This window comes from Agrilus planipennis, unplaced genomic scaffold, assembly GCF_000699045.2.
Source record: "Agrilus planipennis isolate EAB-ADULT unplaced genomic scaffold, Apla_2.0 scaffold87, whole genome shotgun sequence".
NCBI lineage: Eukaryota > Metazoa > Arthropoda > Insecta > Coleoptera > Buprestidae > Agrilus > Agrilus planipennis.
In genome coordinates, this window is record NW_020439134.1 from 1,108,378 (window position 1) to 1,122,065 (window position 13,688).

The 13,688-nt window shown below is 32.3% G+C and overlaps 2 protein-coding genes across 2 annotated transcripts in view; one reads left to right on the top strand and one right to left on the bottom strand.

Moving 5' to 3' along the window:
* Window positions 1–1,285: 1,285 nt before the first annotated feature.
* Window positions 1,286–13,688, bottom strand: part of LOC112905416 — a 35,293-nt gene continuing 22,890 nt past the window's right edge. Inside the window, exons 2-3 of the mRNA XM_025977793.1 lie at window positions 8,806–9,793; window positions 1,286–1,535 (exon numbers count right to left, since the gene is read on the bottom strand). Coding sequence (XP_025833578.1) covers window positions 1,286–1,535; window positions 8,806–9,793 — 1,238 coding nt within the window. The remainder of the gene's footprint in view (window positions 1,536–8,805; window positions 9,794–13,688) is intronic.
* Window positions 3,810–4,467, top strand: LOC112905410. The gene is made up of 2 exons (XM_025977775.1): window positions 3,810–3,829; window positions 3,924–4,467. Exons 1-2 carry the CDS (start codon window positions 3,822–3,824, stop codon window positions 4,447–4,449), a joined length of 534 nt encoding a protein of 177 aa, XP_025833560.1. The 5' UTR covers window positions 3,810–3,821; the 3' UTR covers window positions 4,450–4,467.

The following is a 13,688-nucleotide window of genomic DNA, read 5'->3' on the forward strand; positions in this document are numbered from 1 at the left end:
CTAGCTTTCCGTAAATTGGTATTTAAATCAACAAATTTTTTTAACCATGGAGATTGTTTAAATTTCAGAACTCTATGAATTTTTTCAAGTTAAATACCTAAGCTTAATGCTTGTTTTAATTTTTCATAGTGAACGATATATTTCTTCTTATCAAAAGTGTTCAAATATGTAACCGCATTCATTATTATCATTATTGTCATCAATATTAATTGAGTAAATGTCATGGACCCATTCAAATTTTCCTTCAGGTAGTGGAAAACTCATTGCATAACCATACAAATTGTTTACGTCGTAATACATTAAATATGATGTAGGTTCGTTAGGATTAAATTCATCTACCATATATTTATTGTTTGCTTTTCCGTAGCGATTACAACATTGTGATATTCCCCCTCTTATACCTCGTTCTATAAACATTATCATATCTATATCGGTTAATAGTTCTAATTCAATTTCTGTTATTTTTAACATACTATCAAAAGCAAGACCTGGTGCAGTATAATAATGTAAACTATCTAATTTATATGTTGTCCAACATGTTGATCTAAAATTTTCAAATATATCAGCAAGCAATAGCACATCTGTTTTTAGATATAATTCTGCATACTCTTGCANGTTGTCCAGCATGTTGATCTAAAATTTTCAAATATATCAGCAAGCAATAGCGCATCTGTTTTTAGATATAATTCTGCATACTCCTGCAAATTAATAATTTTAAAAGTCTTCCACACATTACATGCATGATCGTATTCTGTTTGAGAAATGTTACAATCATATATTGAACTGTAAAAACTTTCTCGAGATGGTAATTCAATATCTTGTAATTTTTCCCAACAGTCTAGATATTTATACGGAAAAACACCCTTACGCTGAACTAATTCAAATTCTTCATCATTTTGGTAATACTTCCTTGTGAAAACGAAAAGAATCTAAAAATCTAAAACTCACATTAGTTTTTTCTATAAATTTTGTGAATGAAATATACTTCTCTTTATTAACCGGCAATAAAGAAATATTACCTTTTATTTCTACGCTTAAAGCTTTAATTATGAAATGACTGTCATATCCGGATAAATTGTGAAAAATTACAGGTATTGTATGACTATNTTCTACGCTTAAAGCTTTAATTAAGAAATGACTGTCATATCCGGATAAATTGTGAAAAATTACAGGTATTGTATGACTATTCTTATAATTCAAGTTACAATTTGAATGCGTTGGACCTCTATAACTTCCTGTTAAATGACAGTGATCCTTTACTTCAACATTTTCACTACTAAATGGTTTACAACAAATATGTAGCAGTAAGATATTGATTTTCTTGTTCATATGATAATTTTTTAATTGGAATAATGTTTAAAAAAATATTTTTAAATTCGAAAGCTAAAGTTTCAAGTTCCTTAACGAACCATGTAATACAATCCTTCCCTGTGTATAACTTAAATTTAGAAAGAGAATCATCATAATAACACTTTAGATAATATGCAATACTGAAAGGCTCGTGTTTCTGATACTTTTGCATTTTACTTGTACATTTTAAGTCATTGTGTTTAACTAGTATNGTGAATGAAATATACTTCTCTTTATTAACCGGCAATAAAGAAATATTACCTTTTATTTCTACGCTTAAAGCTTTAATTATGAAATGGCTGTCATATCCGGATAAATTGTGAAAAATTACAGGTATTGTATTATCATTCTTATAATTCAAGTTACAACTTGATTGCGCTGGACCTCTATAATTTCCTGTTAAATGACAGTGATCCTTTCCTTTAACATTTTCACTACTAAATGGTTTACAACAAATATGGCAATGTGTAGCAGTAAGATGTTGATTTTCTTGTTCATATGATAATTTTTTAACTGAAATAATGTTTGAAAAAATATTTTTAAATTCGAAAGCTAAAGTTTCAAGTTCCTTAACGAACCATGTAATACAATCCTTCCCTGTGTATAACTTAAATTTAGAAAGAGAATCATCATAATAACACTTTAGATAATATGCAATACTGAAAGGCTCGTGTTTCTGATACTTTTGCATTTTACTTGTACATTTTAAGTCATTGTGTTTAACTAGTATACTTTCCAAATCAGCATAAATTACAAACGGTACAAATTCCTTATTTTTAAAATTTTTAAATTTTAAAAACTTTTCGTTATCTTTTGGCAAAGTGATTTTTGTCCTGTTTAAATTTTTACAATCAATTAAATGCGTTTCTAAAGTCTGCTTTGATGTAAAGTTGTTGAGACAACGGTTACATATCCATTTTCTAATTTTATTGTTTTTCATCTGTTTGTGTAACAGTCGTGAAAGATAATTAATTAATACAAAATATAGTGTTCTATTTAATTCAACGTTTGTTTCAGTAAACTCAGTATAGGAATCTGAAAAATTATTTTTATCATCCATCATCAATATCACAATTTAAATTATCACACGAAATCATTAATAAGTTAATATGAGGTGTAAAATCAGTTTTACTCAAACAAATGGGTACCATACTAGTTTTATCAAGTGTGAAAACATTAATGGATAAATTGTTAAGTTTTTCAAATTTATTTATATCCTTCAATTGAATTGGAAAATTAATTCCTTCNGCTAGTCCAGATCGTGGAACAATACGACCGTAATGACCAATCGGTAGTTGAACTTTAATTCCAGTATCAACGAGAGTTTGACCACGAGCAGGAACTTTGTAACTATAGGCACTTCTCAAATCGATACCTGCAGCGAAAGGTGTTGCTCTGGTGAGAGGTTGACTATTGTCTGTTAATTTAACATATTTTAAAATGGGAGAGTCCATGATGCTATAATAAATACAAAAACTATAAGCATGCAATAAAAGTAAAAATTAAAACAAAAATCACTACTTACCTACAGTTTCACTTGTAGGTTTAATAATTGCCAGTAGTAGTAGGTGTGTATTTTGCAGACGCAGACGTGTGATACTGATATTTACAATAAAAATGTATCGCTATTTATACCATTTCTGAAATGACCATCCGACTTGTTTTTTTTGTTTTTAAGAACGGAAATTATTTTGTCGTGAATAATATTTAGAAACGTTATTTCTTTATAAACAGATGTTCTTACTGACCTTGACTATCGCATAACATATTATTATTATCCTCCTGGTCTTCTCAGTTTGCACTGGTAACTTTAAGCAAGTGAAGACGGGCTTATGCCAAAGAACCTCACTCACATCTTTTGGGATATAGAAACCAATTTTCTGTTCTTAAAATTTAGGGAGCTAATGGTTGTTCTTGCCCTAAAATATGATCAGTGAGTATTAAAAACTCTGCTTCTTATTTAACCTGTTGTGTTTTCTGAAAAGGGGGATATGTAAACACTGTTAAGAAATCTACGCACTATTCCGCATGTATCAAGGATTACCGATTTCTGTAGACTTATGTACGTAAACTTATGCAGTTTCAACTCGGCTAGGCTAGCGTGTAATGTTTTAGGTATAACGCCTATTGATGATATTATTATTGGAATAATTCGAACTGTGTTCTGATTCCACATGTCTTTTATTTCATCTGCTAATGGAATATATTTTTGAATTTTCTCAATATGTTTTTGTTTAAGATTTTCAGTGTTTGGTACTGCAACATCTATTAGATAGGTCGTTTTAGTGTCTTTGATGGTCAGTGTGATATCAGGTCTGTTATGATTAACTGTTTTATCTGTAATTACGTCTCTATCCCAATATAACTTGGCTAAGTGGTTTTCTAACACATTTTGTGGTTTGTATTTGTAGTAGGGCTCTATCTGATCTATGAGTTTAAACTTTTTGGCTAANTATGTAGCAGATAAACAAATGTTCAAGTAAGTACTTTATTGTTTTCTTTTTATTAACAATAAGTATTATTTAAACGAATGAAACGTTGAATTCATAAACTCAATTTCATTGTATTTATAGATTTGGAGTTAAAAGTATTGAAAAAAGAGAAGACGAAGTAATGGTTAAGCTATTATACACCCCGAGAGCTCATACAATGCTTAAAAAATTAGGCAATTTACCCATTGCATATTTAAGATTAGCGGTGGAGGATGATTGTGAATTACATATACTAAGAAATCTGTATCAACGCTATACATTTAATTTAAAGGATGATGAAGGAGAAAGTTTACAAATGGTGAAAGATAGTACAGAAGGTAGGCTAATGATAAGTGATGGAAGAGAAACGGAGAAAATCGTGATGCAGCAGCAGCAGCAGCAACCACCACAGCAGACGTCGATAAGTGAAAAAAGAAAAGTAAATTTTGTATTTCCAAACAACGAAGAAAAATGCAACAAAAAAAAATTATTGGAAAGTAGGATGAATAAACCATGTTCAACAATGACGCAGAAGCAGCCGCAATCGCCACCAAACGAATTAGTAGAAGTGTATGATGATGATGCATTTGATTTTAACAGCCAAAAATATTCATTGCAAGAATTGTAATTTGTTCGTAATTGAATAATAAAAAATATAATTAAACGTTTATCTTTTTTATTCAGTTTTTAGTTGTTAAAATTATTACCTACCAATACTTTCTTGTGTAAAGTTTTATCAAGTAAATAAAAACACAAGAAATTATTTATATTGTTTCTTTGTAATTAAACTTATATACATTTTGTTTTTTTATTTCACATTAGGAGTAGTGGGTAGCTTTTCGTGAGACATTAAGTTTTTTCTGAACCTCTTTCGCTCACTTTTTACTTCATCAATTCCGTGCTCAGTTCCATGCTGTTGTTTTATATTTTCCTTTCGTAATAATCGTGTAACTGTATTGATTTTATGCAAAAACAGAACATTTTTTTACATTTGTTACATTCAGTGCTCATTGTTTTTAAAGTGAATAAAAAAAAATTAATTATATCGATTTCGGTTGTTAATCCTGTTAATAACGGTATTAACCTTATCATTAAGAAAGTTAGACGAACAGTGTTTGAATCCTTTACGTTTAATTCCTCTTAAAAGAATGCATGAAATACAAGGTTCATTTATGACATCAGTTTCCCCTTTACAAGAGGGAGAGTTGTATTTTACACCAACAGGCATTATAATTAAAAAACAGTGTACTGTTCTTTATTAATTAATGAAGTGGTAGGTAATTACAGTCAGATACTATTTTTTTTATAAGCTATGTTGTTGCTTGTACAATTTGTCTTGTAGTCTTTTTTTCGATGATCGATATGAACTTAAACTGATTACAAATTTACTCTTCTTATTTTGACACTTTTCATCTCTCTCTATACAATCATTGATGTTTTGGCTTAAGTTTGACTGACTAATTCCTTGCTTTTCTATTTCGTTTTCCATCAATTTCAATTTTTCATAACAATTAGTTTTGTCTAATGTAAGTACTCTTATATCACGTTGTAATATTTCATTCTCTTTCTCTAACCTGGTAATGTTCTCTCTGTATTCATTGATTACACTGATCATTGCTTGTTCATGCAATTCATAACGTTTAATTTTTTCCGTTAATGTTTTGTTTAAATTTAAAATTGATACTTCCAATTCAATGTTCCTTTTAGATTCATCGTTATCAGCATCGCCATCACTAGTATAGTTTGTATTTTTCTTCTTTTTTTCTTCCAATTGTTGCATGTACTGTTAAGAAGACAGTACATCCCCACCCACATTTACATCTCGCATCCCTCAAGAAGCTAAGGGTGTGCTATATAAACCCCTGCATTTACCTTTGTAGTCACCGAGCGGCATGGCCTAGAGGTCTAGACCATTGCTTAGCATTCGGGAGGACGCCGGTTCGATTCCGGGTCCATCTGCCTTGGNTGATAATCCTTCTTTATATTGTTGGAGATTTTCACCAAAAATTAAAATTCCAGTCTCATTATTTAAATATTCTCCATATATTATATTAGATTATCTGATATTATATGCAAAATTTAAATACTATAAAACCCTCCTAAACTACTGATCGATGGTATGTGAACAATGTTGGAATACACACTTCAGAAAAGAAGAAGATGAAGAAGAAGAAAAGCTTGTCAACAATGATCAATCACATAAACGTACATACATGCTATACTTTAAAGCATATTTACGTGAAATGGAAATACTAAGAGATATTCATAATATGCGAGGAATGTGCCACTATAGTGTGGTTACATCTTTACTTCAATTGGGAACATCTTTTTCGTATAGATACTTTGAAAATGAAATGAAACCTTTCAATTTTGAACTGTTGGATGAATATGAGGGGATGCCAATCAGAAAGAATAAATAGAAGATATTATTTTATTCGAATTTTATTTCTGTATGTAATAAATCATCCAGAATATCTTCAATCCATTTAGCTTTCTCTAAACCTTTTACGTAAACCGTTGTTGCATCATTTAACTGTAATTCTATTTTTATTACATATTTTAAGAAACAGTAGTCAATTTTTCCACTTCTTTAGCCACAAATCGATTAGTGTCTGTTTTAATACCTTGTAAATCAACGATTATAGATTTTTCCATTTTTTTTTGTCTTTTAACCGTGCACACACTGTTTCACTTCTTTTTCTACTGGCTAGATTTCTTATCTTTTTCTGATATTTATATCAACAATAATATAAAAAAAAGGAGGAACATCACCTGATACTGATTTTCAACCTAGATTCATTCATTCATTTAACTTCATGACCTAAGGACTCCTTTAAATAAAAATAGCTAGATGGACAGTGTTTATGGCCTTCAGACTTTAGTAATTCTGTAAATGTGCACGGAATACATTTCAAATTAGGTTCATCAGTTTCACCTTTACATTTAGGACATCTAAACTTAATGTTAACAAGCATTTTTCTATAGAATACGAACAACACTTGCAAGGGGATTGTAATTCACGAATCTTTCCTGAATAATTAGACAATAGGCAGACGTTTTTGCAGGTACATTTTCAATCGTTTCAAATTCTAATCGAATATCAATAGCGCCATTTTTAATCGTTTCACTTTGATGTGAGCAATCAATAACCACTAGCGGTGCACGTTTCTTAAACAAATCTGGTGTTAGGACAGGTTCGACGCTACTTTTATTCCAATAATACGATCGTTGAAATTTGCTATACATTTGATATAAAATTGCAAATTGGTTTTGTTGATAATTTACATTAATATTATCATACGGATAATCTTCAGAGTTTAAATATAATTTTATAGATTTTAAATTGCAATGATCAGTCTGAAAAGCTACTATGATAAATCGTGGTTTTTCTATATATGATGCTGATTTAACCGCCCACGTATGATGCGTGGTTTGTTGAAGTAACGGATATCCATGTAATTCCCAACTTCTAAACGTAATTGGTAAACTGACATTTTTTTCAATATAGTCCAATAATTTGATTTTTTCATAATCGGAAACAGTTACGTGAGGTACTTTCCATACAATTTTGTTTAACGTGATTTTACCTTTATCGGTTCCAGTTTTATCACATGTAGAATTGTTATCAGTATTTGATCGAATCAGTATTAATTCCTGTCGGGTGTTGAGAATAATTTTTTTAAGTGTTGATAGTGTATTTATATCTTCATCGGTGGTATTGTTGTTGTTAGTGCTATCGTTAAATATTACAACCATATCTCTTAATTCAGTCTTTTTCGTAGATGTAGTGTGACTGTGATAACTTTTTGTCTAAAATTAACTGACCAGGGGTGGGGCAACTTGATTGGCCTCCAGTTGTCGATGTTTTCTAAATTCGTCATCCCTTTTGGGATGAGGGTGGTACGACACCGGGGCAGTGTTGAGGGAGAGGCTCCCGTAAACAGCATAAAGTTGAAGAGAGAGTCAGATTCATTGCATATAAAACATGTATCATTCATTATGAAAACTGTTCAAAAGCATGAAACTACTAAAATAACGTTTTCAACATTCGAGAAATATTTTTCAACTGAGCTAAACACAGTCCGACAGGCAGTAGCAGGTATAAACGGACGGGTCTCGCAGCAATAAAATACCGGAATATCTGTCAGTGGAGGTCGTTTGTATAATATATAGTAGATTTTACTGAATTTCAAAACCTCTCAACGCCCAAGTACTTACTTTGTGATTGGTACTAGTAGATGTCTAGAGGAACTCTTCTTGGATTCTGTTCACAACGCCTGTTAAAGTTTCGTCAACAGAAATCGTGTTGCACTCTTATTTATTGATTCGTAAAGGAACTTACATAATAACAGTAAAAATGGATTCTGCTTATAACTTTAGGAAACTGATTTTTTACATAGTTTTTAGTAAGTAAGAAGTGAACTTTTTTAACAGGTGAAAGGTCTTCTTTTGCCTTCTGGAGTATTCCTACCGTTTTGTTCCTTTCTAATATTTGTTTAATGTGTCTGTGTACGTAACTGTAACTAGATACNAAATATTACCTTTTATTTCTACGCTTAAAGCTTTAATTATGAAATGACTGTCATATCCGGATAAATTGTGAAAAATTACAGGTATTGTATGACTATTCTTATAATTCAAGTTACAATTTGAATGCGCTGGACCTCTATAATTTCCTGTTAAATGACAGTGATCCTTCACTTTAACATTTTCACTACTAAATGGTTTACAACAAATATGACAATATGTAGCAGTAAGATGTTGATTTTCTTGTTCATATGATAATTTTTTAATTGGAATAATGTTTAAAAAAATATTTTTAAATTCGAAAGCTAAAGTTTCAAGTTCCTTAACGAACCATGTAATACAATCCTTCCCTGTGTATAACTTAAATTTAGAAAGAGAATCATCATAATAACACTTTAGATAATATGCAATACTGAAAGGCTCGTGTTTCTGATACTTTTGCATTTTACTTGTACATTTTAAGTCATTGTGTTTAACTAGTATACTTTCCAAATCAGCATAAATTACAAACGGTACAAATTCCTTATTTTTAAAATTTTTAAATTTTAAAAACTTTTCGTTATCTTTTGGCAAAGTGATTTTTGTCCTGTTTAAATTTTTACAATCAATTAAATGCGTTTCTAAAGTCTGCTTTGATGTAAAGTTGTTGAGACAACGGTTACATATCCATTTTCTAATTTTATTGTTTTTCATTTGTTTGTGTAACAGTCGCGAAAGGTCATTAATTAATGCAAAATGAAATGTTCTGTTTAATTCAACATTTGTTTCATTAAACTCAGTAGAGGAATCTGAAAAATTATTTTTATCATCAATATCGCAATTTAAATTATCACACGGAATCATTAATAAGTTAATATGAGGTGTAAAATCGGTTTTACTCAAACAAATGGGTACAATACTAGTTTTATCAAGTGTGAAAACATTAATGGATAAATTGTTAAGTTTTTCAAATTTATTTATATCCTTCAATTGAATTGGAAAATTAATTCCCTCATACTTAAGGATCCTACTAATGTGTGGATATGATGTTGTTCTATTTGGATTTTTATTGAACGGTAAAGGATGTTGTGCAGCTACAACTGACCACAGAAAACCGATTTTATCGTTATTTTGGATAGTGATAACTGATTTTGAATTTTTAATAAATGAAGGCATTTCTACATATGTTGAAATACCTGCGTTGATTGGAGCATAATTATTAATATTTATTTTAAGTTGTATTATTTCGTAAAGGGCCCATCCTGACTCCCGTTCTTGAAATCCTTCTAGTTTTGTTAATATTTTGTTTTTAANCAGGTAGTCGATGTGGATCACACCTTGTGAATCCCAGAAAGCGGTGGCCATCACCCTTCCCCTTCCGGCCGATGGGACAGTCTTTGCCTTCTTAGGAGCCCGTTCGCCGGATGAAGTCCACTGTTTCGACTGCTCCTCGGTCTCTTGTGCACCTGTGGATCCATGTTTTGTCGACTGTCACTAAACGGCGTACATCGGGTCCGGCGGAATCAGACATCTTGGTTCTTGGTTCCAGATGTCCTCTTCAGTAATGGGAGCATTCAAAAGGTTTTGTAATGGAGGTTTCGCGTCACCCAAGATTGGAAGGCCCTCGACAGTGTCGGGCGCGGCGAAAATCCGAGAGTATGTTTTAAGGAGATCATCTGGATGGGGTTGGTCGGTGGTTGTTTAAGCATGGTCATCTTAAATTTTGTCAACTGAATTTGGAGCGTAAATAACACTAAGAGCTTGTTTGAGTCCATTTCCTTCCATTATATATCCTGTAGATCCAAGAAACGACATAAGCATATGAAAACCACGTAGTCTTACAATAACGTTGGATATATCAGATTGAACATCAGCAGCAGCTACAATTTCGCGAACTTTATAGTAAAGTAGCTGATCAAAAGTAATGATGTAACAATTTTGTCCATGTGATTTGGCACCACCTAATGGACAATCTAACGTGGTGTAAATTGTATCTTTCTTACTTGCAAGATCATGAAGGAAGGGTAGTAACATTACGGTCGATGTTGTAAAGTTTTTATTATTTTTTGTTAGCTTCTCTAAAAATCCACTCTGACATGGTGACCATTTGCATCTCTCCACTTTGCGTATGCTCACAATAAGTCATACAATTATCAATTTTAATCTTTAATGGAAAAATATAAAATTAATCACTATAGCAGTTACTCACTGAAAAAAGCATCCATTGTTGAACGTGTAATTAGAACAATAAAAACTAAATCACTACATTGTATAGGCTCATATCGGTGGATAGATGTAATTGATGATGACATAGTTAATGAATATAATCCAACCGTACCCAGAACAATAAAAATGACACCCTCCAAAGGAAAAAAAAGCAAAATGAAAAGTAGTACATACTTGATACAGCGTACTGTCATATTTTAATGATATATGGAAAACCTACATTTCATGTGGGTGATATTGTACGAAGAAGTAAAGCTAAACATGTATTTTCAACGTCTTACACACCCAACTGGACAACTGAACTATTTAAAGTTGCAAAAATTAATTATACCTACCCGTATACATATTTACTAGAATATTTAAATGGTAATCCCATTAGCGGAGGTTTTGACACTGAAGAATTACAGAAAACAAAATACCCTGATATTTATTGAATTGAAAAAGTACTAAAACGTAAAAGAATAACCTTTTCGTTGAATGGTTNGAAGCCCCGGCGGGAAGGTCTTATTCTTACTACATTTCTTAGCCTGTTTGTGTTTTTGATGTTTATATAAAGGTTTGGACATCCCTTTAAGAATGAATTGGTGCTGAAGGGTAGTCGATAATTTTTGCATAGACAGGCACGTTATAGTGATAAAGATGCTTAAGGGTCCAATCATGGGCCAAAACCATCCTTTGGGGGTGTTTGATAATAGTGACAAAGTTTTCTTGGTTCAAGTCATGAATCTTGAAGGATTTTATTGATATTCTCTAAGATTCTTTTCCCTGTTCAAGGCAGCAGTCGTACGGGATTAGAATACTGGCCATGGTCGCGAGTTGGTGATGTTGCTAAGATTCTTTTATAGTACGATTTTGAATCCATTACATGTGTATCTAGAGAAAGAGCTTCCAGACGTAGAATACCAGTAATTGGGAACGTGACTTGCTGTATCGTCTTTTGTTGGCATTCGAAGGTGAAGGTCGCAGGCTTGGAAAGTAAGAGTAGTCATCGCTGACCATCCAGGGGTTTAAGATGATTGTCCTCAAGGGGAATTTCCAGGCTGTCGCATTTATTTGACCATTTTCCTCTCATAATCAGGTCTACTTTACACGTGGAATGTTTATCTAATGCTTGATATTTTAAGATTATACCAAAATAATTAACCTTAACAATCGTTAGGTCTTGAAGAGACGGTAATGTAATATAATGACTGTGTAACATCAAATGCTATATAAAGGAAATCTCGTAACAGTATGTTCTAATGATTTTGAGGATGTCTTTGAGTTCGAATGAGAAAAGGAGAATAAAATGCTAGTTTTCGCGTTTACTTTCTGTAGGACTTGTGTTAGTTTAATGTTTTTATCAATTTGAAGATGTAAAACGTTTTCTTTACTATTAGGCGTATGTTTTAATTGGTTAATATCGAAACAGAGCTCAATAATGGTTTCGGTTAGTGCCAGAACTGTATTAAATAATTTCATATTAATTTCGTTTTTCTTTGTGTTGATATTGTTAGTGTTAATGTGATTTGCAATCGCCTGCATTTGCTCGTCGATTTGTTTTTCGTTTGATACGAGGTTTCCGATGGTTTGATTAAAATTTCGAATTGTGTGAGAGAGGATAGTATTTGTTTCTTGTATGGTGTCCAGAGTATTTTTGCTAGAATCTCATAGCTTCTGGATTGCTGTATTAATTTCCTCTTCATCGTTAGAATCCATAGTCCCAAAGAGATAGTGTAATCCAGACCCGACAAAGGTTATACATCCTCGCTTGTGACGGATTTTGACGTCATCTGAAAGGTATGTTCCTAGATTGTTGAGTAGTTTTTCTATTTCTGTAGCTTGTTGTTTTAATAATGTGCTACGTATGAGGTTAGTGTCTTCGTATTATTTGGCGAGCAAATTTTCAATATTGTAAATTTTCATAGAATATTTGTTTCTCCAGTTGGTCGTTTATATGTAGTAGAGGGTAAAACTAGGTACATATCTTTTATTGTGATAATTTACGATAGTTGATGTACTTTGGATAGTCGTTGATCTCTTTTATGAACAGTAATACTGGGCTAGAGTAAGTTTAAGTGGATTTACGGATAATATTTGCCCTAAATCGTTCATTAAAAATAATAGGTAATCCGTATGTTGTTGTAACAAATTTAGAATGCGTGAATGCTGCGTTTCTTTTCTTGCGAAGTTGTGAAGTTTTATTAAAGCATAAAGCAAGTTATTTTCTACGTTTCCAACACAACGTAAGATTTGTAATAAAAGTAGAAGAAATTCCAATCCCAAACTGGTCTTGGGCGTGAATTGGCAACACAGTTGCGATAACAACTAAGCAGCTACGTCGATTATGGGTATAAATGGGCTTCGGATAATTATGCATTAAAAAAGTACTAATAGATATGCATTTAAATTATTAAATATATGCATTTAAATATGCTTTCAAATGGCCTTTGTTTAGATTGAAATAAAACAAATTTTAAGGGTTATATTTATCTATTTACAATTTTACATATTTTTGCTATTACATTTTATTATAATGTGATATAATAAATTTTCAAATATAAATTTACGGCGATTATCAGATAAAATATTTCTAATTTCTGAAAAACAACTTTCCACGTCCCGGGAAACTATAGGAGCAAATGATAAATCAGGGAGAAGGTTGTTTTGCTCCACGTGGTCTAAGAGCCGAACGAGAAGGACGGATACTACTACTTTGCTCAGCGAACTGAGCAGGCTGATGGGCCCGTAGCTTGAGGGAGAGCTGAGCGGCTTCCCTTTTTTGGGGAGACAGATGACAGTGGCTTCTTTCCAGACCAAAGGAAAGTGGTGGAGCCGCATGATGGCGTTTGCGATGTTGCACAGTGCGGTTATGTGCTTTGGTGGCAGGACTTTAAGGACTCCGTTAGCAATTCCGTCAGCGCCAGGGGCTTTTCTCTTTTTTAGAGAGCGGATAATGAGAAAGATTTCTCGTGGGGACGTGTGTTTGAAGTCGGAATTCAGGGGAACGAAGTTCTGGGAGACGGCTTTGGTACGCTCGTGAAAGTCGGCAAGATCCACTGGGCTTGGTAGTGGGGAGCACTGGAGACACAAAGAGTCTGCGAAGATTGCAGCTTTTTCTTCGTCTGAGGAATAGGTGGAGCCGTTCTGTTTAAG